At 44.6% G+C, this 26,859-nt stretch overlaps 1 protein-coding gene across 5 annotated transcripts in view; it reads left to right on the top strand.

Moving 5' to 3' along the window:
• FHIT (fragile histidine triad diadenosine triphosphatase) overlaps nucleotides 1-25,172 on the top strand; it is a 1,042,494-nt gene extending 1,017,322 nt beyond the window's left edge. For all 5 annotated transcript variants that reach the window (XM_083602596.1, XM_083602595.1, XM_083602594.1 and 2 more), the window contains 2 exons: nucleotides 13,419-13,529; nucleotides 24,864-25,172. In XM_083602596.1, the coding sequence (XP_083458722.1) occupies nucleotides 13,419-13,520 (102 nt within the window). In that variant the 3' untranslated portion in view covers nucleotides 13,521-13,529; nucleotides 24,864-25,172. The remainder of the gene's footprint in view (nucleotides 1-13,418; nucleotides 13,530-24,863) is intronic.
• The last annotated feature ends 1,687 nt before the right edge of the window (nucleotides 25,173-26,859 follow it).

Here is a 26,859-nt window from a genome sequence, read left to right as displayed (position 1 = left end):
CTACATAATGGTCCGTTAATGTCTCTTAATGGTAGCTGCATTTCAGGTGGCGGTTTCTTGACATTTAACTAGCAATCAGCTTGGCCAAAGGAACTGGCTGGCCCGCTGGAATGTCATAACAAATAAACACTCATGATCAAATATTAGGATCTGTGTGCTTTGCTGGATAACAATATTGCATTTTTTAAAAAGCATCATTCACCCCACCCTGCCCTAACAATTGGAGCTGTTGGATTGGCACTTCCTCAATGTTGATTTTATAGCTGATTGAAATGCTGCCTCTCTTTTTGTAGCCCCACTTGCTGAAAAGCAGGGTGGGTGGGGGGAGCTGGGAAATTTCCAGGGTGGGAGATTTTCGGAGAGCAGATGCAGCTCATCAAAGCTCTTCAAAGCTGCTTCTGGCTAGCAGCTGCCAGTTCAGATATCTAAGAACACACTGTTCCTAGGGACGTTTTGTAGAGAAAAGGCCTGCACGGTGTCCCCTGGAAATTGAATTAAGACCCAGGAATTGTCTATGGAAAGGTTTTGCCTTCTCTTTCATTGACAGCCCCCTTCAGTTGCCTTTTCCAAAGCTCAGCATGGCACTGGTAATTAATATCAAATGGCTCATGAAGGTTTTTGTGATGCTGAGGCATCCAGTCGTAGCCACTCCTGATCGCAACTTACCTTGTAGTAAGAAAGCATTTAATTAGCAGGACAATATTTGTCATGGGGGGGGGGCTTGGGGAGTGAGAGGTTGGGTGGAGGCTCTGAGCTAATATGGAAGAATAGGGAGAGAGAGAGAGAGAGAGAGAGAGAGAGAGAGAGAGAGAGAGAGAAGAAATGTTTTACCTCTTTGGGTTATTTCTGCCACTGCAAATGACCCATGCCAATGCAATGAGAAGAGTGTTCTAATGCAGCCGTCCACTTAGCCATGGTAAATGTTCAGGTTTTTCTTCATTTTGCTCTGGCAGCACTGGGGCAGGGATGGTTTCCACCAATCGGGTGCTTCTGCCAGTGCTCACACATGGATTGCTGGCTAGCATCCCAGAATATTGGACCAGGATGTGGCATGCATTCTTTTTGGATAGCAGGGCTTTCTGAGAAGAGGGGTGAGGTATTTATATGCATTTGGACGACTTATCTCTTTCTTCATTGTATATGTGTGTGTGCAAGGGGGAGAGAGAGTTGTGTATACTCTCTCATATATATACACAAGTCTCTCTCTCTCTCTCTCTCTCTCTCTCTCTCGACAGATGGATGCCAACCAACCACTTGAAATCCAGCAACATCTGGGGGGCCCAAGCGTTCCCCAGCCTGCCCTAAATACTACCAACCATTCAGAGGACCAAAACAGGATGGCTGCATTAAACTCTGTTATATTATTAATTCTACTACATAGTAGACCAGTTCCATACATTGTCTTACTTATACAGTGCAGAGAAAAGGTTTCATGGCTAACATTAGAACGAGACGTAATCAAATTACCATGTTTAAATATCTGTTCTGTTTTGCGGGGGGAAAGAAATACATGCCACAAGAGATCCCTTAAAAACTATTTGCCAGGTCTACATTGGAAGTTTAAGATGAGTACGCTGGAAGTTTAAACTGTGCCTAACAAGAGCACTGTTAATGCATCTTAAAATGGTGTATATATGTAATAATAAGGACTGGATTAAGGTGAAGCAGGCACACGGTTGCATACATTTTTTTTTTTTTTTGCAAGCTACTCTGTTAGTCGTAACACTACTTACTCCTGCCTATTATTCATCATTTCGAGAAAAGACTCTTCTTAATTCAACAAATGAAATTTGCTAGCTGGCATAAGAGAATGGTTCTGCTTAAGATGTTACATTAGTCTTTTTCTCCAGGATTAAAGGTCAGTGTGGGTCATTTGTCTCTGTGTTGCTTTTTAAAATGACTATAAATGATAAGGCCAAGAGCACTGGATATCATTCATATTGCAGAAATACACAATTGAAATTTTGGTAAAGCAGACTGCTACAGCTGTTATTATTATTATTATTAGTAGTAGTAGTATACAGTATACAACAACTGTGTGCATCCTTGTGCTAGTATGACTAAGAATAATTTAATGGCCAGAAATCGAAGGATAAACAAACATTAACAAATGATTGTGTAGGTTACATATGTATGTAATGTTCTGTGTTACAAAAAACATAATGGACAAATTGTTTGGAATTAGCTTATTTCAGCCATGGAGTCAGAATTCCCAAGTGAAGTAGATTGGTTAGGATGTGTGGGTGTAACTCAAATATATATAAAAAAGTTAGCTGTAGGCAAGGGAGATATAGAATTGGTGAATTTTAGGGGGGGGGGTGAATTTATTTGTATAAATGTGTTGAGAAAGCAGACACACATTTTTACAGAATAGTATAGTGTGTATCTTCTGATGCCCTGTACTGTCTAGCATTTTATGACATCTAAAGTTCAAAATAGGTGAACAGAATAATGACAGAAAAAAAGACAGCCTGAAGAGGACAAAGTGTAAAAAACATGCCCTTCAACCTTTCTGTTAGCGTTCAAAGATCTGTAACCTGGGGGGGGGGGGAATGGAGAAGGAGAGAAACCGGAAGGTATATATGCTACTAATGTGATGCAGGTGCAAAATGGCAGCGGGAAATGAAGCCTCACTATTGTATCTCTTTATGGGCACAGTTTAGAAATCTTCCTTCCCATTTACTCATGTCGTAAAAGGGGCCTCTAGCCAATCGGAATGGGGAGGGAATTCTCATCCAGATCCACCTATATGACAGTAGGCAGAAACAATCCATCTGTCAACCTTTCCCAAAAGAATATGCTCCTAACCCTATAGCAGCAGTTCATGTCATCTTCTCTACAGTCTCAGAAATGCTCAGCCAGATAGAATAACAGGTCAGCACAGTCAGTTCCAGAGCACTGATTTTCAACTTTCTGTCATCGGGGAACTATTTGCACCCTTTTTTGCTGGGCAAACCCTTTGTGAAGCCTTTTTAGTGTAATCATCATCATCATCATCATCATCATTTATTATTTATACCCCACCCATTGGGCCAGGTTTTCCCAGCCACTCTGGGCAGCTCCCAACATAATTAAGGTTAATAATAATAACAATCAATAAAACATCAGACATTAAAAACTTCCCTAAACAGAGCTGCTTTTGGATGTCTTCTAAAAGTCAGATAGTTGTTTATTTCCTTGACATCAGATGGGAGGGCGTTCCACCAGGTGGATGCCACTACCGACAAGGCCCTCTGCCTGGCTCCCTGTAACCTCACTTCTCACAGAGAGGAAACTGCCAGAAGGCCCTCGGCGCTGGACCTCAGTGTCCCGGCTGAGCAATGGGGGTGGAGATACTCCTTCAGGTATATTGCGCCGAGACATAGTACATTTGCATCACACTTCCCCCCCCCCCCATCATGGAACTTACAGCAACACGCATGTGGTTCCCAGACAGTCTCCCATCCAGGCATTGATCAGACCCAGACCTGCTTAGCTTCAGGAAGGTGGCTGCATCACATGCCTTCAGAATGTGCCAAAGAAGGAGGGCCGCTAGGGGCGCATTGGAAGATGGCCGACAATAACATCTCTCCGGCTCACACGAGGTAATTAAGAGGCTGATATGGGAGTATGCAGCCTCCCTTGTTCCTCAAGGATATGGGGAACACTGCCTTGCCTGCTGTGGCCATAAATCACCCCCGGATTTGAAAGAAGGGGGTGAGGGCACTAGGCACAAAGCCCTTGTGTGGGTCCTGGCTCTTCCAGACGCTGTCTCTGATCGCGCACTAGTTGCAGCAACTCGAAATAAACAATTAGAGAGATAAGCAAATGCACATATTTCAAGTGAAGAATGGGAGTGAAGACTGCTAATTGAAGTGACCTCTGTGAAAGAAGATACATCAAAGATACATCAAAGGTTCGGTATGTCGGAGCGGGACTGGATGGGGGGGAATCTTTTTTCTTTTCTTCTATGTGATTAACTAATAACCCCTCCCCAAGAAAGAACCGTCGCATAACTGACCTAAGCAGGATGATTAAAAACTGTGTGGAAATGAATTACTAACCAAAAGTTTAGTTTATGGAGATTGAGAAAAGAACAAGGGCTCTTGGAATGACGCAGTAATAAAAAGGGAGTCGCCATCTTGGCAGGTTCTGTTGAAAGATTTATGATGATGATCGGGAGGAGGAAGCTATGGACTGGCAAAACCTCAAAGGACTGAGAAAGGGAGTGACAGATCTGTGAAGATTAACGAGCAAAAACCCACACAGGATTACAGTTTGTTTTAACCCGCTTGTGGAGACTATCAGAGGTCACAAAGAGAAAGGAAAAATATATGAAAATAACAAGAAGAGATGTGGAAAATAACAAGAAAGGATTGGATAGAAGGGTGAACACTATTTGGACAGATTTGTGGACATTAAAGCAGCAGCAACAACAAGAGGATTGGATCCCTTTCGGAACTTGAAATATGGGTACCCCCAACAAAAAAAATTAAATTTCGGCTTTGTAATTTGGAATTTATGTGATTTGATTTGATTTGATTGGTCTGTTAATAAAAATTATTTTTTTAAAAAAAAAGAATGAGCCAAAGAAGCGTCTTAATGAACTGTGCAGGGGAAGTGTAACGTTCTGCCCATTGTATGCTGTGGGGATGCCATCATTTGCCCAGATATTGTGTGGTGCTGCACATTTGCACTTACCAGAAACGTACGCTTTCTGCTTAATGTCTTCCCCACACTTCTGTAAGATGACATTGGGATTTGACTGTACCGTCCAAGTCTGTTATGAGCCCAACTCAGTTAAAGCATGCTTGGAGGGCATCCAGGTATTATACGTGTTCTCCTCTGGATATATCCTCTGGTGCAGATAACACTGCTACAAATGTTTGGAAGCCCTTTGCCAAGCTAATCTTTCCTTTCCAAGAATATCATCTTAGCTGGAGCCAAAATGGAATTTGGTCAAGATCTGAGATATATACCATTCAAAGAACGGAGTCTGCATATTCAGCAGATTATATTAGATTAGGAGACTTTATTTCATATAGATCAGAAACATGATTGGCTGCATAATTTTGGAAGATGCAGAATTCTCCAGATGGCCCAGTGAGTAGATGAATGCTCATATAAGGCATTTTAGGTCCAGGCTCCAGCCAGGCAGCTGTGGGAAACATCTGGCTTCACTTCTTAGCTGGAGAGTTCCCTACCATGGAGCAGGCAGCACTAAGAGGTTTTATAAACTGGAGTGGGCTTTAGAGTGGTCCACTTAGACATGGAGAACCTGCTCTTGTGTTTTATAACAATACCCCGACTGATGCTGTTATTGTACAAGACTTTTGGGTGTCCCAGGCTTCACACAACTAGGGATGTGCAAAATTCCCTTCTTTTCGCTTCTGCGAAAAGTGGCCTTGCTTGTTTGAGATATTTAAATAAATACAAAGGTGGGGAAATGGGGGTTCTTGGGGCGGGGGAAACAATCTGCTGGGACAACTTGGCAGGGGGTAGGCGAGGTCTCTAGTCAATGACTACCTAGCTCTGCTATAAAATTATGGAACTTGCTGAGACAAGTCAGATGTTTTGACCGCAGCTGCAGGAACACTAACCACTCTGCAAGGTGCTGATTTTTGCCTTCCCATGCCACACACCCCTGCCTGTCTGTAGAACCAGGAACTTCTGACCTTCCCTTCTTTTCCAGATATTCACCTCTCCTTGGTGGTGAACAACCCCTTGAATCCCAACACTTCTCACATTCGCCTGGATCAGATGATCATCCCAAGGTTCATAAACCATGGTTTGAGAAATCATGAACTAGCATCAGGACCAGAACTAGCATCCTCCTTTAGGGCTCTCTTCCTCACTTTGTGCAGCACAAATCCCATCTTGTATGAGTTCCCTTTTACTTCCAAACTAGAGAATGCTTGTTAATGTTGGCTTTGTGCCAAACCTGGAAAAGAAGCCAGGCTCACCAGTAAGGATGAATTGAGGAACTCCGGCTTAATAAACTATGGTTAATGAGGGGAGGAGGGAGAAGTTCCATAGTGCCAGAGGATGTATGCTGCACAGAGGATGTATGATACAACCCACAGTTTCCCACTGCTCTTCAACATTTTTGCATTGATCTATTTGTCAATGGTTTTGCATTTATTGATTTCAGTAATTTATAGACAACTCGATACCACAGTTCCTAAGTAGTGTTCGCATTGTTTCTGGGTTACGTTGGGAGCCAGTCTGTGTTTTCATTTTAAAAAGTGGGATACATTTTCCCTCTAAACAATGAAAACTTGTCTCAGTGCAACTTTGCATCTCTGCAAGCTGCCCTGTTGTTAACATAGCTCTTATTGACAGGCAAACTTCAGGAGTGAAAATGCAACGGCTGAAACCAAGCCATCTGTCTTCTCATATATTGTTTGTTGACCAATAAACTGGGATTATTAGCATATCTCCATATTCTGCCCATCCACCCACCCTTTTTATTTGTGCTGTGTTTTTCCAGATCCCAATTTTGCTGCTAGCTATAGTGCTGTGCCCTTTTTACATTTTCCTACGCAGATTTCATCCTGCTTAGGCGGCGATGTTACATTAGAAAGCCATTTCCTACTGTAGCAAGGCGTATATGATCCAATAGCTGTAGGCAAATTAACCACATTATTGTTGTTCCACTGGCAGAAAACTCATTTTCATTTTGATATTAGCTCCAGGTATGTTATAAATCCATCTTGTAACATTATTAAAAGGGGATATTTTTTATTTTTTGTGGGGCGGGGGAAGTAAGGGTAAAAAGGCTCAGTGTGTAACATTGGCAACTTCTGCCTCCAGCACTTAGGGAGGGGCTTAAAATGAATGCAAATTTCATCATATAAATTCTATGCAACTGGAAAATGGTTGAGCGAGAGGAGCGACCGTCGCTTCGGCTGCTGTTTTATGTAACAGGGTTACAACGGTGTGTGGAATGAATCGGCAAGCAAGTTATGGAAGACAACAGGCCTCACACTTTTAGAACTGAGGTTCTGTCTTCAGCGAAGTGCAGGACTTAAAGGAGAAAGTCCAGAAAAGAGTAAATACACGTGTTGGGCTGCAAGGGACACCAAGCTAAATGCTACCAATTTTGTGTGTCAGGGTGTGTAAAGCTTGACACTACAGCAGATGCAGGTGAAAATGACAGCCCTGCACCTCCTTCCTTTCCTCCACCCCTGGCAATATCTAGGGATACTCCATGTATAATATATGATGACATGTTGGTGTGGGGGCAGGGATTCTTCGGTCACAAGATGCATAGGGCATCTTGTCTATCAAAATTGTCTATCAAAAAACTTCACTCTTGTGGTTTATCACCACAACAGCTACTCACTTTGGGTTTTAGTAAAGCAAACAGTCTAATTTGTCAACACCTAAATGATATCGAGCGTCAGAACAACTTGGCGACAATAAGGAAATTTTGCCCATGGTATGACTATTTTCCACCTTCCCATTTTGACTCTCTGGCACCCTATCTGCATAACCTAGCAATTCTAAAATATAGACTCGCTTTTACTCTTGCAAGATTGAATGTATTGCCCTCATCTGTACTTGAGGGGCGATTCCAACAGATTCCACACAAAAAATGCTTATGTCCCTGTGGAGATGGCAGTACCGAATCGGTGGCGCATGCCCTTCTGGCTTGCACTCTTTATAAAGACTTGAGGAATGAGATTACCACCCCTCTTTTATTGTCCATTCCGGGTCGCCCAACCACTGCCACAGTGCCCTTTCCCTTGGCAGATCAAGATGAGTATGTGACAGCAAAGGTTGCCAGGTTTTTAGCTGGGGCAATCAGAATAAGATCCACTATTTGACTATTTTTATTATTTGTATATTGTATTGCTGATTTATTGCTATGGCCGATGGCTGACTCAAATGAAGATTCATTCATTCATTCTTTCATATAAGCAGCTGCTCATTGGGTTGTGCTTGTGTTCAAGAACAGACCAGCAGCTAGTGGAGTTTTTTCTTTTCCTTTCCCAACACTTGCGAGGGGAGTGGCAGAATATGGGCTGAAGGCACACAAGGCCATCACCTTGCTAACACTAAGCATTCTTTCCCCTACATTGGGAAAGGCTCAGTGATTCAATCCTCCAGCATGCCCAGGTAGGGCAGGGGAAAATCCCCTACCTGAAATGCCAAATGGATTACTGTAATGGTTTGACAGGGTATAAGACAGCTCCCTATGTTCCAGCAAATATTGCTGGCTTCAAGCTATATCTGCAATTTCTGTCCCATCTTCAAGGGATGGGACACTTATAACACTTTGCCGTGATCTAAGTGCAATTTTGTGAGTTTGTGGATAACTGTGGTTAGGCTATCTTCAGGAGAGATCACAGATGGTGCAACAGGCTAAACTGGGGCTAATGCGTTGGATTTGTTAGGCATACCCTGTTTCTTTGTTGTGTGTTGTTGATTCAAATAATACATTTTCCCCTTGTTGTTTAAAGCTGTTTCCCTGATTTTGTTTTGTTTTGTTTTGGGGTTTGAGTTTTCTAGGTCCAGGAAGTCATGGCACAGTCCAGGGTATGATTAATAGATCATATATCTTTCACAGGACAAGAATAGTTTCTGGTTTCAGATGCCATTGTGGATATGGCTATAGAAAAACCCGCCCCCTTGGCTCATCCATCTGTAGATAGGAGGTTGAGCCAAAGACAAGAGTGGAGAACCAGTGGAGATCACGAAGGTGCAGCGTGGTGTCAGAAGGGAATGAGAAAGGGCTGCATTTGCCCTTATGGCCTGGAGGTTCAACATCCCTATATTAAATAGTTATTGCCTGCCTTTAGATTTTTAAGTTTATAGACATTATACATAACTTGATATAGGGACACAGGTTCCTTTTCTTTTTAAATAACTTGATGCGAGCTTTCTCTGCCTGTCTCATTCAATGAACCATGCTCCTTCTGAAGGGAGATTTCAAAGAGATTATAGGTGGATTTACAACTTGGGGAAAAGGGAGGCTGAGTTCTATGGAATGGCAATTTGACATATGTTGGTTTGTTTTAACTTGGCGGAACAAAATAAGCAGTGGTGCATGCTAATGGTATTTTTCAATTCCCTCATCCCAGTTCTACACCTCAGCTAATATCTGGGAATCTGGAAGGATGAAAATGGCCTTTTTCTTTACAAAAAAAGGACTGTGTTTTCAAAATGAAAATCTAAGCCCAATATAATTTCTCTTCTTCTTTTAGGCACACTGCTGTTAACCTTTAAATGCAATCAATCTTTGATGATGCTAAGACTGCTCTGTAGGGATGGTAATTGATTTTCAAACTTGGTCTTGCGGCCTACAGAAAGACTCTGCTATTCTGAGTTTCACTATGCAGCCACCTACTGTAATTATGACTGGGGTGTTTCCCATTTCTTCTGTGGGCACCTCATCACAGTTTTGGAGGAACTTGTGCTGTCAAGGTTCATATAAAGCAGATCTGTCTGGAAAGATGGATAACCGATTTGCAGGGGATGTTCAGTTCGTAGGGCCACAGGGTTAAAAGTAGTTCGGATTCACAAGCGTGTGAATGCTGCACTGTGAATTGGGGGCTCTGCATGTCTGAGTAAGATTACAGATTGATCCTCATATTAAGGACCAATCCTTTCCTGTAGTGACGGGGTATAGTTTGCCTAATTCACACTTTGTGGAATGGCAATGCTGAAATGCATCCACACTTCTGGGAGTTCTGTGATGCAGTTCTGCAACCAAAAAATCTCTGCAAAAATGTGTTTCTTAGGAGAAAGTGTGCATGAATATGCAGGGCCGGGTTCAGCATTCTCTGTTGCATGAGGTTAAAGCTGAAAATAATGTTTGTGCAGTATGAAATCCCATGCAACAGCTGTGCTAGTGGAAGATTGCTGTGCAACCAGTTGTGCAGCAGGAAGTATAGGGGCTGTAGCAATCTGTTGCATAACCAGCCACAAGAACCATGCTCGCTCCCTCTGCCTTTCTCTTGTGTAACCTATTCGGCTAGCACAAGTCATTCCACAAGTGCAACTTGTACACAGCCAAAGAACTTTAACGTAGTTCTACACTGAATTCCTCCCACTTACATTTGTGAAAACGATCCATTAAAATTCATTGTGTTAGGGGAAATGGCTTGCAAAAGTGCACTTTTGGAAGGAAAGGCAGAATACACACACACACACACACACACACACACACACAAATATACCACATTTTTCTGTGTATAACACTCCTCCGTGTATAAGACAATCCCTATTTTGGGGAACTCCAAATTAAGAAAATGGGGGGAGATTGCCCAGAATTGTTAAGCTTTTTTGGGGGGGGTTGCTCAGAATTGTTGAGCTTTTTTGGGGGGATTGATGAAAATCTCTCACCCGCCTGACCGACGCTACCAATAGCACACATCGCCAAAGCCACCAATCGTCTGACCAATCGCCGCCAGAAGCCGCCAATTGCCTGCCCAATTTTCGCAGCAGCAGCCAATTGACAGCAGCCCTTGCCGCACCCACAAATCACCCGCACAATCACCACTGACAATCTCCTGCTCGCTGCTGCAAGCAATCGCCCATTCCCCCTATGCATTATCTGTTTATACCCCCAATTTCTAACATTAAATTATCATCATCATCATAATATTAATAAATCATCTTATACACGGAAAAATATGGCATATATATGGCAAAATTGTGAACAAAAATGTGTATATTGAGCACTAGTAATGTGCAGTAGAATGCTGATGATTTTCCATGAGGACTTTAACAAATTGCAAACGGATGTGGAAATGTGGGCAACTGCTGAGCTTAAGGCTGGAAAACTGGAAAACCAAGAGAAATCAAAATGGATAGATTTGTTCATTGTTTTGTACTGTATTGTCTCAGATACAAGTTTTCAGTAGAGTCACTCCACATATCTAACTGCAGAGTGGTGCAGAGGATAGGAATGGTGTTCTCTGCTTCCAAGTGTTGGATGTCATCCACCAACCCACATAGTAGCTATAAATTTGCATCTGGATGGAGTGAAAGTAGCCACTTGGTAGAATACGTGATCCTGCAGCCATGATGCATGATGCATATAGATGCTCCCATATTAAATAAGGACAGAATCAGAAGCTCCCCATTGTCTGATGTCTGGGTTGGGGACTGGGCTGATCAAAACTGACGTGGTCTTGGGATGAAGCTGGTGTGCCCCAATAAGGGGACTCACCTTCCCCCAGGTAAGACCTGTGGCAACTCTTAGGTGCTTTCAGGTAAAGGTAAAGGGACCCCTGACCATTAGGTCCAGTCGTGACCGACGCTGAGGGTTGCGGCGCTCATCTAGCTTTACTGGGCCAAGGGAGCCAGCGTACAGCTTCCGGGTCATGTGGCCAGCATGACTAAGCCGCTTCTGGCAAACCAGAGCAGCGCACGGAAACACCATTTGCCTTCCCACCAGAGTGGTACCTATTTATCTACTTGCACTTTGACGTGCTTTCGAACTGCTAGGTTGGCAGGAGCAGGGACCTAGCAATGGGAGCTCACCCCGTCGCGGGGATTCGAACCGCCGACCTTCTGATCGGCAAGTCCTAGGCTCTGTGGTTTAACCCACAGCATATCAGTTAAATGTATATTTTCACCCAGGGCTTCATCTGGTTGTTATTGTTTGAACTCGCCCTTCGTGTTTTTCATCTCCTGATTGCATGAGGCAGTTCCGGGTTTTAAATTGTGAGTGTCAGCCGCTTTGGTAGCAATACGATCAGAAAAGCAGTATATAAATTGGATGGATAAATAAATAATACAAGGTCTCCTCCAACCATTCAAGTCTGGAAATCAAAGCTGCATACAAAGTGCTGAGCAATCTGAAAGTACATATATATATATTATTAACCAGCCTACTGTATTTCCTTGCCACACAGCACAAATATATAAACACACTCTTTCCAAGATGGGCCCTTCTTTGAGCAGATGCTTACTGAGGTCTGACTTCTTGAGTTTGCTGATTACCCTCCTCTTTTAGCTTGAGCAGAATAAGCACCGACTGTCACTTTTGATCTCTTATAAACAGTGAGACTTCTTGAATATTTCTTTTTGCAAAAAAGAAGGGGGGGAAGGGATTCATTTCCTCACCCGTTGTCTCCCAGTGTGACATTCTACCCCAGCTGACAATTGGGTCTCGTGTTATTTTATTAAAATCAAGAGTGCTACAGAATGGCATACTTTTCTCGTCTTCTTTCAGGCTGCAAGCCCTTGAGGAAAGCACAATGTGGTTGAATAACTGATTCAGATGAAGAGGGTCTCTCTCTCTCTCTCTCTCTCTCTCTCTCTCTCTCTCTCTCTCTGTGTGTGTGTGTGTGTGTATCTCTGCTTCTCATTCTTTATAGCAAGAACTGTGCATTTCAGAAATGTACACTATTACTGCCGCCTCCCAAATCTAGGGCTGGATGTGGCTTTGATAGGCCTGTGTGTTCTGAGACGCTTCAACATACCTGGATATCAAAGGGGAAGGAAAGGACTATAAGGCCAGCACTGGGTTCAAAGGTTCCTCTGCAAAGGTGGCCCCCTCCTTACACTGGTGGGCCACAGGTCAACACTTCAAATTTTCCACAGTGCTGCAGAGTGATGCTATGTCAGGTTCTTCAGGGAATTATGGGAAATTTAATAAAGCAGGCAGCTCCCGGACTCAGCTGCCAGCCTGTGGAGGGCAGGGCAGGCCATTTTCAGCAGCATTGATCCCTGGTGGGGATCTTGGGCCAGGGAAAATAAAAAACATTAGGAAAACATGCTTTGCAAAACTGTATATGAGGCAAAACTGCACACAAAGCTGTTTAAATTTGGCGAAATTGACACGAGTGTGCTGATAAATCTTCACGAAGGCTTTTTCAAAAAGCAAACTGGTGTGGAAAACTAGAAAAGTTGCGAAGGGTGTGGAAAAGGCCTGGTGAGGGGTGTGGCCTGAGGGCCAGATGGAAAGATGCAAGGGAACTGAAGGCAAGCTGGTTGTTGTTGTTTAGTCATTTAGTCGTGTCCGACTCTTCGTGACCCCATGGACCAGAGCACGCCAGACACTTCTGTCTTCCACTGGAGTATAGAATGAGATCGAATTTATGGAACAATATTCATTCCCTCTTGTGCATGAGCCCCATTGCTTTTTTAGCCAAAATGGCATGACCCATGCCCGTGGGCAAGATATCTGACAGATGAGGTGCCCAATGAGGTGTGAGAGTTGGTCAGTAGCCAAAGAATAATTGCTGGTTGTTGCCAGGGAAGGAGTGCTTGAGAGGAATAGAAAACGGGAGGAAAGAAGGGATAGAACTTTTATGGAACCGAGTGGGCAATCTGCTCATCCCTCTTCATAACATTTGCAGACCCTCGCGCCTCTCGTCCAGTTCTGCTACCATCCCTACCTGCAATGTCCTTGAAAAGGAGTCTCCAGGTAGCACCAATTAACCTTATTCTTCATCTTGCCATCCCTCCCCTCCCCTCCCCAGCTCCAGCATCACGATAAAGAGGCGGAGGATTCCCCCAGCAAGTGGAGATCTGACGACGAAATGGCCGTGGAAGCAGCAAGCCTCGAGAAGTATTTAAAGTGAAAACATGAGGTAATTATCCGGCTGAGGACTGGTGTAAACCTTTTGTTTATACAGCACCTTACATATCCCAGAATTATAAGGTTACGATCCCTAGGATTCTGCAGGTGGATCATGTGAGATGCTCTAATGAGACAGCAGCTCACATGATTTTCACCCTCTTGCCTTGGCCTTTTCCCCAATCCCCCTCATATACAGTAAGGTATGGAAGATGGAAATAGATGTGTTATGCAGCCTGCCTGTTCCCCTTCAACTAGTCTGCTGCCCTCAGGGGTTATGGAGGAGGCCTACTGATCAGAAGTGTTGAGTGTTAGCCTGGCTGGTTCTGTACATGAAACTGTCCTTTGCCTCAGGCAGCAAACTGTCTTGGGTCTGGCCCTGTGTGAGATACTGCACCTCTCCGTCCCCAGGCTTTCTGCCATGACAGAACACGCCAACCCTTGCGCTGTGATATCATCACACCCTGTGACTTCGAGTTTTTGTCGTAGGGCTGTTGCTCTGGCATCACCGCCACCGCGCCAGCTTTCGTTTAATGGGTTTCCCATCTCTGAAATCTTCATTTTGATTCCCACTTTCAGAACAGACCCGCTGCAAAGCTCAGCGCTCTGCTCCGGAAAAGAATGACATTTTAAAAGGCAAGGTCGTTCGTCAGCAAGGCCTCTGAAAAGTGCATCACTTTCATGTCCTTCCTTTGGACCCAAAGGGCAGACTATCCTATAGAAACGGATTGGCCCCCTGAGACCAGTCTGTGATGCAGCGAGATGGACAGAGACATGATGACAGCCGGGCTGTTCTTTCATTTCTCTGGCACTTTTCAAGACATTTCATATTTCTTCTTCAATGAAGCCCCAAAAGAGGGGGTGATAAATGTATCACCAGGGTGGTTTCGTTTTTGACAGTCCAATTTAGGAGGATCCTCTGGCTAAATTTCACGAGCCATTTGCCTGTTTTGCTGCAGAGTCCAGAACATCGGCAGCATGTCCTGAGCCGTTTGGTATTCTTCAGTTTGTTGAACCCTCTTCATTAGACGACTCTTTGCGCACTGTTGCTCCCTCTCTCATAATGTATGCACTCTCCAGTGGAATATGCCAGGGTTGTCCAAAGGTTATTGTACCTTGAGGGCAGACTGGTGGACCCCTCAAACTCCTGCTGCAACATGCATGCTTCCAGAATGATCTCAGTGCTCTGGTTACGGCAGTTCCCATCCCTCGTGGCTAATTAAATATAGTCACTGGGGTACCCTTTATCAAGAGAGATGAGAGTCAAGGGGAGTGCAACCTTACACCTTCTCCTCCGTCTCTCAGCAGTTTTAAAAGTCAACAGCCATGGTGTCCTTCTGGATCAGCTCTGTGGGATGGGTACTGAAGACAGTCATTCCTTTCCTACCTTCATGGTTGGTGCCAAAGAGTAGCACAGGTTCTTTGGCCCCCTAGCAATTTTGCTATTGGCTTCCTCAGGTCACATTGTTATTATTTCTCAGGTTTCAGTGAATTCCGATCCCCCCTCCCCTCTTGCAGCAGACAGCCAAGAAAGTAGACAAGGAAGCTCTTACTGAGTCTTCATTCAATACAGTGGTACCTCAGGTTACATACGTTTCAGGTTGCAGACACTTCAGGTTACAGACTCCGCTAACCCAGAAATAATACCTCGGGTTAAGAACTTTGCTTCAGGATGAGAACAGAAATTGTGCTCCGGCGGCGCAGTGCTTCAGGTTAAGAACAGTTTCAGGTTAAGAATGGACCTCCGGAATGAATTAAGTACTTAACCTGAGGTACCACTGTAATCACAGTGAGAGGTCTCTGTATGCTGCTACTAGGTTAATGGCATTGCTCCAAATGAGCTCCTCCCACTCTCACCCTAGCAAAAGCACTTCCCCTTACGGCGTCCACCAGAGGCTAATTGTCTTTGATTCCTTTGCTCTTCCACTTTCAATGCACGCCGGGTTCTGGGAGAAGGGTGGGTGGGTCAGAAATGCTCTCCAGTGATAACGTGTCAGCTGGCTGCTCTGTCTCTGTCTCCCCCTTCTCCTCTCCCAACTCTTCTGTTCACCTGTCTCTGAGCTGTGACCTTCCTCAAACCACTGCTGTAATTCAATACTTCCTCTTCCCTGGAAAGTTCAGGAAGGGGAGTTGGTCTCCACCATTCCTCTTCAGTCTCACCCCCCTCAGTTCAGTCCCTGACATCATCATCATCATCATCATCATCATCATCATCATCATCATCATTTATACCCCACCTTTTTCCTCCAATGAGCTCAAGGTAGTGTACATTATTCTCCTCCTCATTTAATCCCCACCACAGCACTGTGAGGTAGGTTGGGCTGAGAGACAGTGAGCATCATGGCCAAGCGGAGATTTGAACCCTGGTCTCCCAGGTCCTACTCCAGCATGTTAACCACTACACCATGCTTGCTCAGTATTACCCTCAATACCATTTCACAGTTACATGAAGTCACTGGGAGAAGTCATTAAGGGATTTGGAACGTGGTGGCATCAGCATGCTGACGACACACGACGTTGTTTCTCCATAACATCTGAAATCAGTTGTTACTGTATAGTCAGCTGCTTAATAAATAAATAAATAAATAAATAGGAAGCTCAAAGTGACTTTCCAAAACGAATAGTTATGGCTGTGCAGGGACTGGGGGACAGTGGTGGGTTGGATGAGAATCCTGGTTGTGAGAGAGAGAAAAGTTCAGGAAATAGGTCATTTTCCTGTTCTGGAAGAAGTTCTGAAGAAGCAGGTACATAGCTTTGGGTGTTTCTAGATAAGGCATAGGCAAACACGGCCCTCCAGATGTTTTTGGCTACAACTCCCATGATCCCTAGCCAACAGGACCAGTTGTCAGGGATGATGGGAGTTGTAGTCCCAAAACATCTGGAGGGCCGAGTTTGCCTATGCCTATTCTAGATCCATCTCTGCCTTTGGAAGCCCAAATGACCCTCACAGAACTATGATTTTCAGAGTTTGCTGGGAAGAGGGATTAATCGTTAAAACCACTTTGTAGAATTGTAGTTCTGTGAGGGGGTAGAGGTGTCTCCTAGCAACTCTCAGCCCCCTTAACAAACTACAGATCCCAGAATTCTTTGGAGGAAGCCGTGCTATCATCATGCTTTAAATGTATGGCGTGAATGTGGCCTAAGCCAGGCAAGGGAACATCCTATGTTGAGAGAATAATGCACATGATTCTAAACTGTGCAGCATGAAGCCTGCTTAGAAAAGGGTCATAGCTGACTTTGCAACTAAATGTTTCAGCCAGGTTTCCTTCCTCCTTTGTTGCCAGGGGTCCTCACCCTGTGATTTCCCCCATCTCTGCCCTCTTTCATTGGTTGTTGCTAAAGCTTCTGGAGGGCAGCTGCTTTGGACGGTGAAGGTATTGGAGAGAACGAAACACAGGGCTTATCCATACTTAAATTTTGCCCCACTTTTCCCAGGCACAAGTTTGCCCTTTAAAGCTCCATATCTGAGTGCTACCTTTTACAGAAAGCTAAACCACAGAGCCTAGGACTTGCCGATCAGAAGGTCGGCGGTTCGAATCCCTGCAACGGGGTGAGCTCCTGTTGCTCGGTCCCAGTTCCTGCCAACCTAGCAGTTCGAAAGCATGTCAAAGTGCAAGTAGATAAATAGGTACCACTCCAGCGGGAAGGTAAACGGCGTTTCCGTGCACTGCTCTAGTTCGCCAGAAGCGGCTTAGTCATGCTGGCCACATGACCCGGAAGCTGTACGCTGGCTCCCTCGGCCAATAAAGCGAGATGAGCGCTGCAACCCCAGAGTGGGTCACGACTGGACCTAATGGTCAGGGGTCCCTTTACCTTTACCTTTAAGTGTGGATAAGCCCAAGGCCCTGCGGTTTCTGGTGTCTTTCCCCATATCTGCCTAGCCTAAGATACCGCCTCCGACCCCCCAGACTAAAACTGGTTTCAGTCCATCTCTTGAAATGAACACCACTAGCGATGGGCTATAGTACATCACTATAAAATTCAGAATCAGCGTTGGCACAAATTGCACATGCAGGGCTTTACAGAGAGGGAAAAAATGGGAGAATTAAGTGCTTCTTTATTATATTCAAATGACTCCCCCCTCCCCCGTTGCTCATATTAATGGGAAAGAAAGCAATCTGCAGTTCCTCAAGACCTTCTTGACCTGGAAGGCTTTGTAAGTGCTGGCGCTTGAATGTGTTAATGGGAGGAAAGAGAAATTGCAATTGAGAGAAGGTTTGGGATATATATATATATATATATATATATATATATATATATATATATATAATTACAATGTGATTTCTCATTTTGTGATCCCATTGTTCACAGCGAAAGCTTGTTAAATAAGTGGCACAATTGGCCGGCTAATCTGGCCCTGTTGAGCTGACCTTGTAAGGCCAATAACTGTATGGGAAGATAACTTGCTCTGAGTCAGCGTCAGAACTGCATGACAGGAATGTTGCAAATCATCAATGAAAGATGGGTACCTAGCAGATTAAGCTGGAGAGGGGGGGCAGCTATTGCTTTGGGAGCAACAAATAAAGTCTTTTTCCTGCTTTCTGACATTACTCGGCTGGTTGGCTACTGTGAGAACAGGATGCTGGAATAGATGGGCCATGATAATAATAATAATAATAATAATAATAATAATAATAATAATAATAATAATATTTATACCCCGCCCATCTGGCTGGGCTATCCCAGCCACTCTGGGTGACGCGCAGCGTAAATTAATAATGCAGAGTTTTTAATTGAATAAAAGCTTTACTGAGTTAAAATAAACTTCATCATAAACAACGTGGTTCCAAACAGTTTGACTGAGATTACATGCTGACTCTGTTCACAACTGAAACAGACAGACTCTCACATCTTACAGAGAGCACAAAGAGAAACTGGCTGCTAAGTCACATGTCAGAGTGACTCAACAGTTAGCAGTTAGGCCTGAATAACTTTGGTGTTCTTGTTGTTTAGTCGTTTAGTCGTGCCCGACTCTTCGTGACCCCATGGACCAGAGCACACCAGGCACTTCTGTCTTCCACTGAATAACTTTAGTAGGCCCAAATGACTGTGCAGTCCCAGCACTTCCCAACCTGCTTTGCTGCTTCTGCTCTCGTGTGTCTTTGTCACATGACCCTGGGTGGCTTCCAACAAAATTGGCATGATCCAGTAGGCAATGCCTGACACTCAACTTTTTCTTTTAAAGAAAAATGTTGCATCAAGCTTGGAAGCTTTGCTATTGTACAGTACTTCACACATGTGTGTGCACACGCAGGGCTAGGTGAGCTTGTCTATGCTTACAGACAAACGATTAAACCATTGTTAAGACATTAAAAGGGTATACCAAGGGAGTTTAAGTCTGGGACCCTAGTGATGTCACAGATACTATCCAATAGGTAGCTGCGACACTGACAGTGTATGCAACATTCAAACATGCTTGGGGAGGAGGAGGAGGAGGACTGAGTTTTCATTTCCTCAGTGCTTGGTAATGGATCTTCAAATTTCCTCACAGCAGAAATGTTACCTTGAGAAAAGAGAACTCTGTTTCAGCTGCCCATCTTTTGCTCACACTGCTACCCAGATCCCATTAGCTGCTGCTTTAGCAACTAGGGTTTAGGGGATCAGGCTGTAAGATACGTAGGACTTAAGGCATTTAAAACTTGGTTGCAAGCCAGCTGCTGCCACCTAGTTCCCATCCGGCCAAAATGTGCAACTATTATATTTATGATGCATTAAGCCATAAGGCAGCATGTAATTGCCAGCGCTGGCACTTCTGTTGTGCAAACTGATGTGTAAGGTAAGCTCGCATGAGAGGGTCATTTAGAAGGCAGCAGTTAACAGGCCACATTTACAGCTGCAGACCGCTTTTCAGATTCCTAGCATTGTGGGAATCGGGCGTCTCATTAGCAAGATAAACGTTTTGATGTTCTCATGTTCCTGCAGTTTTTTAATAAAAAAAAAAACACAGAGAGAAATTTCACTCTGATCTGTCAGGGCACTTTATAGAGCCAAAAGGTTCGTTCCACTTGAGCAGCAGACACCCGCTGACACAATGGAACTTCCTGTTCCCTGCAGCCATCCAATCTGCTCCAGACGGTTGGGGGAATCATCCAAAGTATATTTGCAGGGGGAGGCATGTGGGGAGAGGAGATGCACATGCACTGAACTCCAATTGTGCCACATTAGACTCAAGCCTTTGAACGGATTGGTTCAATGTAGCCCATGTGAATCGTGGCAGGAATACAGCCTACACTCGAGTAGGACCCTGGCAGAGACACATGCCCAGCTGGCATGTTCCCTCCCTCCTGGTCGATCGTTCGGGAGATTCATAAGCTTTCTTCAGCCCGAACATCACAGCAACCAATGCACACTTAGGGATCTGCAGAGTTTGCACATCTTGCATGACAGACCTCAGCAACTCAGCATTTTGGCCGATCTACTGTGGTACCTCGGGTTGCAGATGCTTCAGGTTACAGACACTTCAGGTTACAGACTCCGCTAACCCAGAAATAGTACCTCAGGTTAAGAACTTTGCTTCAGGATGAGAACAGAAATCGTGCTCCAGCAGCGTGGCAGCAGCAGGAGGCCCCATTAGCTAAAGTGGTGCTTCAGGTTAAGAATGGACCTCCAGAACAAATTAAGAACTTAACCCGAGGTACCACTGTACTTTATTTACATATAAACACACACGGAGCACTGCATCATGGCTCCCTCTCTCTCTAGCATCAGACAGCAAAGAGAAAAAGAACAAAGGACAATAGTCCCACTATATGGAACACAGTAACACAAACATCCTGTCTCTTCCCACTCTGTGGAGTCAAAACAAATACCGTCATGTGAAAGACAACAATCCTATGACTGCAGTCATAGATCAGGAATTCTAACAAATAGGTGGTGTTCCCCTAACTTCTTAAATTCAGCTTCCGGAGCTTTTCCAGGTCTGTATACCTTGGGAAAGATGCTTGACTGTTACCTTTCACACATACACGTGTTCCTGGGATGGTTGGCACCATATGTCCCTGGTTTGAAGAATAATGCCTTGGAGGACCTTGGGAACACCATCATCCCGTGCCAGAGCCGCAAAGGGCCTCTCTCTTGCTAGATGCAATCGATCTGCGAGATCTGGCTGCGACTGCACTCAGGAACTGTTTGCATATAATCCTTGCACAAATACGCATTTTGGTAATCAGCTGTGGATTTTGACACACTCCAAGCCTTAAGTGCTATTCATTATATCACCCACTCAGCCAGCCGTAAGAACCATTAATTATGAAGCAGCAACAGCGGCAGCTGACTCCTGCATGGATCTCCTCCGTTGCGAGAGATGAGAAGGCAAATCTGCTCGCTCCAGAAGAAATATGTTTTCTGAAGGTCACCTTAATAAACAAAACAGAACAAGAGCCACATCTGTCAGTAGCACAGAACAGAGACAAAGCGTTTTCTTCCTGTAAGCAGTTTTAATGATGGACTTTTTAAATAAAATAAAAAAACAGTATGGAAAGCAGTGAGTGGAAAGTAGCTCTGCATCACATTTCAGGAATGGGTTTCTTCTCTCAAATGAGTTTTCTCACAGTAGTAAGAAACAAGTAAATAAGGAGTAATACTTTCCCGCCCCCTCCTTTTCAAGTGAATTCCAGGGAAATATAATATTGGCAGAAGGTTTGTAGACAAACAGAACCTGGGGGTGATGAGTGCTATTTGAAAACTAAAAAACTCTACAAGGAACATGCTGAAATTGAGGTGGTGGGTGGAAAGGAAGGGTGGGATGAGTGGGTGGGAAAATCCATATCTCAAGCAGAAAATATAAGCATGTAAGAGAGAAATGCAATTACTTTACCCAGATAATAATAATAATAAATTCTGTTATGTGTATGGGAACTCTGTTCCCCATAGGACTGGGAAGCATTAATATCTGTCACGCTTAGTGCTCTGCCGTGGTGTCTCTGAGTAAAATCCCACCTTCCCGCTTTCCCCTCCCAAATCCAGCTCAACGAACATGCAATAACATTAGCTACACAGGAGCACACAATTGTTCAGTGGAGAGCTTCCAAACATGTCAATCAAAGTGTACCTTTCGTCTTATATCTCTGGCATTGCATCTATCTATCTATAGGTTTGATCTTCTTAGAGTCCCATGGACTGCAACAAGATCAAACCTATCCATTCTGAAGGGAATCAGCCCTGAGTGCTCACTGGAAGGACAGATCCTGAAGCTGAGGCTCCAATAAGTTGGACACCTCATGAGAAGAGAAGACTCCCTGGAAAAGACCCTGATGCTGGGAAAGATTGAGGGCACAAGGAGAAGGGGACGACAGAGGACGAGATGGTTGGACAGTGTTCTCGAAGCTACCAACATGCTTTGACCAAACTGTGGGAGGCAGTACAAGACAGGAGTGCCTGGCGTCCTCTGGTCCATGGGGTCACAAAGAGTCGGACACGACTAAACGACTAAACAACAACAAATACATATAGATATACCAATTGGACCAAATGTAAGCTGCACCCAGAAATAAGCCACACCTTTAAAAAAAATTTTGGGGGGACAATACCCGAATATAAGCCGCTCCCTTAAAATTGGGCTACAGACTGAAAATCATTGTGGTCGGTAGAATTGTAACTCCCAGCCAATTTAAGCCTTTGATCTTGTAAGCCCGCCAAAGTTACCGTACAATCGCTAAAATCGCAAATCGCTATTCAATTGCTATAATTCCGCAGGCACTCAAGCTCGCAGATCGGCAAGAAAACATTTTTTTGTTCCGTTTTACCATGTGTCTGTTTCAGCAGCGATATCGTAAAAGCCAGTTTTTGTAAGGTTGTGAATTTGAGCCGCACCTTAACTTTTCACGGTTGGAATTTGGAGGGGAAAGTGCAGCTTATATTCAGGCCAGTATGGTATAAGGTAAAGAACGCATACTCCAGGAAGCCCAACACATCAAATCCGATCCTTCCACAACCACATTGCAGACAGACACATTAGCATAAAAGGTAAAAAAAGAAAAAGAAAGGTAAAGGACCCCTGGACGGTTAAGTCCAGTCAAAGGTGACTATGGGGTGTGGCGCTCATCTCGCTTTTCAGGCCAAGGGAGCCAGTGTTTGTCCACAGACAGCTTTCCAGGTCATGTGGCCAACATGACTAAACCGCTTCTGGCACAATGGAACACCGTGACGAGTGCCAGAGGGCACGGAAATGCTATTTACCTTCCCACCGCAGCGGTACCTATTTATCTACTCACGCTTGTGTGCTTTAGAACTGCTACATTGGCAGGAGCTGAGACAGAGCAACGGGAGCTAACCCCGTCATGCAGATTCGAACCACCGACCTTCCGATCAGCAAGCCCAAGAGACTCAGTGGTTTAGACCACAACACCACCCGCTCCCTATTATATAAATATATATAGATAACAATCAAGGAGGGTGAAAAGCAAGGCTGGGGTGGGGTGTGGCTGGAGAGTGTGTTGGAGTCCTGAAGGCCACTTTGAGAGACTTGGAGGGCCGCATTTAGCCTACAGGCCTGATATTCCACACCCCTTTAGCATGCATGCAGGTCCTCACAATGCTTTCTGTGGGAACCATTTGTTAGGCAAACGTTGGCTTCACGAGTCTATGATTTCCAGTTTCCTATGGAAATATTTCTGGTGCTGGATTGGCCAGATCTCTCTCCATGGAAAGAAGAAACCAATCAGCAAAAGAGAGACAAAGGGGGGCGGGGACAGATTTGACTGCTCTATCCTGCTCTCTGTTTCATCCAATCTCGCCACTCTCTCTCTGGTTTCTTCCTGAAAATGGCTGCTGCTCATCAGCAAAACATAAACAAACAAGGAAGTAAGGAAGCCAACTGTTGGGATATCTGAATCTGCAAAGCTTCTAGCAAGGTCTGGGGATAATTCTTTACATGCAGATAAGTGAATTTTCAGATAGCGAACGGGCAGGCAGTGGGACCCGCTTGTATATTTGAAAGAGCTAATGGGGTTGCAGTAACCAAGTTACCCGTTTTCTGCAAGGATGAAACCGCAAGTGGTAATATCATAACTATTGCATGATGGAAAGCCAAGCTGCCTAACAATCCCAAAAAGAAACCCATGTGTTGTGATGAGAACCAATCACAGATATATAGACACAACATGTCAGCTAATAACTGTTAAAGCATATATTATAGAATAATGGAGGGACGCGGGTGGTGCTGTGGGTAAAATCTCAGTGCCTAGGACTTGCTGATCATATGGTCGGCGGTTCGAATCCCCGCAGCGGGGTGAGCTCCCGTCGTTTCGGCCAACCTAGCAGTTCGAAAGCACCCCTAAGTGCAAGTAGATAAATAGGGACCGCTTTATAGCGGGAAGGTAAACGGCGTTTCCGTGTGCGGCGCTGGTGCTGGCTCGCCAGATGCAGCTTCGTCACGTTGGCCATGTGACCCGGAAGTGTCTTCAGACAGCGCCGGCTCCTGGCCTCTTGAGCAAGATGAGCGCGCAACCCTAGAGTCGGTCACGACTGGCCCTGACGGGCAGGGGTACCTTTACCTTTATAGAATAATGGTATCATTCAAAAGGTGGAAATAAATTTATTAGAGTTCATATATACAATGTAACAGACTAGTGGCGCAGAACTTCAAGCCATGTGTTCAAGATAGGTGTCAAAGGTCAGTCTCACAATGGTTATTCAAAGGTTTCAGCAGAAGATGTCTAAAAAGTAAAGTTTTTCAAAAGTTTCAATGGAATCAAAAGTTTCAACAATCCTAGGCAGATTCCCAGTGGCTGCTGCTACTGCCAGCGCTGGCCACTCTGTTGTGTTGTTATCCTGGGAAAGAAAGGGAACCTGTGGCTCTCTGAATGTTGTTGAAAATCCATCAGTCCCAGCCAGCATGGGCAATGCCCAGTCCAACAATATCTGGAGGGTCACAGGTTCCTTGAAGACTGCCTGAGCATCAAGAACCAACACCAACACCGTTCAGGCATAATCTATGTGTAGCAGAAACTGCTAGTCTGACTTCCTGACATGCATGATGTTATCCCTCACACCTGGCCACCCACCCTTCAAAGGGGCACTTGTGCAGAATGGGACCCTTGAGTGCATGGGACACCTACACACATTCAGCTACTCACATGTAGGTAGGGATGCCAATGGACTATAACTTTGGGGGTGGACAAGAGGCATGTCTGCATTCCATATTAACCTGCTATGCATAGATGTCTGAATGCAGCTCTCATTTCTACGCCCTGCCAATTTCTTTTTCTCCTTCACAATCACGACTCTCTCTTGGATAAATGCTAATGAGAGCTAGCTGATTGCTTAATCTCATAGCTTTCGCCTTGCTCACGTAAGGCATAAAACGTTGCTGCATTTGACAAAACATCTTATTTTTATGTCTAATCAGGAAACAAAGCACCTTTGGCGAAGTCTGGCTGAGGCAGAAGACAATGGAGGAAACCAGAGGCCCTCCCTGCAAACCACCAATCTTTCCTGGACCTAAAGCTCAAGAGATGTCAATATATTCTGCAGAGATGCTGGATTCTTCCACAGGGTGCTTTATTAACCTCACCTAAGGGCTGTTTCGGCAAAGATGCTTGATAGTTTGCATATCGCACAGAATGCATTGAAGTTGTTGCTTTAATTTTCTATGAAAATAAAAAATAAAAATTATCTGTTCCCTGGCCAAAAACAAATAAAGCATTAATAAAATAAATAGTTCCTCTGGTTTTGTTTAAGATATCTTTTTATTAGGTATTGTGAAGTTGTGGCCCTCCAGATACTCTTAGGCTCCAGCTCTGATCACCTATAAGCGTTGGACATACTGGCTTGGATTGACAGGAGTTGAAATCCAACAGTACCTGGAAGTCCAAAAGCAAGCCATGCCTGCCCTAACAGGTGGCTCTGCTGAGTTCTGATCCACCAGCAAAGGGAGCCCTTCCATTTGTGGAAGGGGCCCTCTGACATTTGGAGATATGCAGATTTAGACTTATTTATTTCTCTACAAAATGAAAAATAAGATTTGATATCAAAGATGAGGCAGAGATCACACAACAATGGGCGTATTCGAACATCTTTTTCCAACTGTAAATTTCCTCACCCTTCCCCCTACTTTTTCCCCCTCTTCCCAGTGAAGTAAACAAATAAAAGAAGAACATTCTGAGGGTGTCTGCAAATGTGAAGAAGAAGAAGAAGAAGAAGAAGAAGAAGAAGAAGAAGAAGAAGAAGAAGAAGAAGAAGAAGAAGAAGAAACAACGACAGAAAAGGCAGAGGGCAGCAGAGGCAGAGCAGGGATGCTTTGGGAGACTGAAAGCCTTAAGAGCCCACAGCAAAACAAACACATGAGAGTGTGGATCTTTGTTTCTGAATATTTATATTAAGTGCAGAATATCTATTGAAAGAAATCCACAGCCGTGCCGTCGGGATTGTTGAAAGCTGATGACTTCTACTTCAAATAGACTCTGGGAGCTGGGAGCCTCCCCTGCATTCGATAACTGCACAGCGAAATATGGAAAACTCTCAAGCGTAAGTTCTTGAACTTTTGTCACACTGAAACTCGCATCTTAAGAGCAAATAACTGGCTGCATCTCTCTTGCTGTCTCCGAACTAGCAAGCAAGGCAGGAGGATGGCTTTGTGAGAGGCTTTCCCTCTCCCACTCAAAAGCTGGCAGGCAGATCATAGGGCAAGAAAAGAAGACGGGTGACAGAAAACAGAAACCCAGGTAAATTAGGATATCATAGAATCATGGAATTGTCAGATCTTGTAGTCCAACCCCCCTGTAATTCAGGAATATGCAGCTGTCTCATACAGGGATTGAACCTGCAACCTTGGTGTTATCAGCCCCATGCTCCATCTACCGATGTGGTCAATAAAGAATTGACCAGACATCACCCAACCTTTTGTTGTCTCAGTTATTTCACAGCAGTCACAGGGCCACAAGTTGCTCCGGCCTGGACAACCAAGGCCAGAATCACAGTGGCCATACTATCCCCATCCAGGGATGATGGCAGTTCTTTTAGCAGACATCGTTTGTAAAAGGAGGTCCTAGCCACTAAGACCACCAGGGCCTCTAGTGACAAAGATGGATCCGGGAGGACCCCTCTTGGGTTGCCACGCTACCAATAATGGAAATGCTAACATAGAGCTAGGGAGATAAAAACAAGCATCTCAAAGAGGTGGGGAGGAGATTGCGAAACGGCATTCCCTTTGGGAACAATTAGCGTGCTGTTTGCAGCTCCCCAAAGCAAAGTTGGCCAGAACAAAACCGAGAAGGCGCCTCCTTTGAAGTCGCACGCAAGGGCCAGAGACGAGCAGAGAACAGAAGCCGTAGCTTCCGAGTGCCCAGCCGTGATCAGCTCTTCCTCAAAGCAAGAGCTCTTGTGAACTCGGTTGTCACTTCTCT

This window comes from Podarcis filfolensis (genome assembly GCF_964270895.1).
Source record: "Podarcis filfolensis genome assembly, chromosome: 2".
Lineage (NCBI taxonomy): Eukaryota > Metazoa > Chordata > Lepidosauria > Squamata > Lacertidae > Podarcis > Podarcis filfolensis.
Note: the sequence above shows the minus strand (reverse complement) of the source record. Positions and strands in the feature narration are given on the sequence as shown.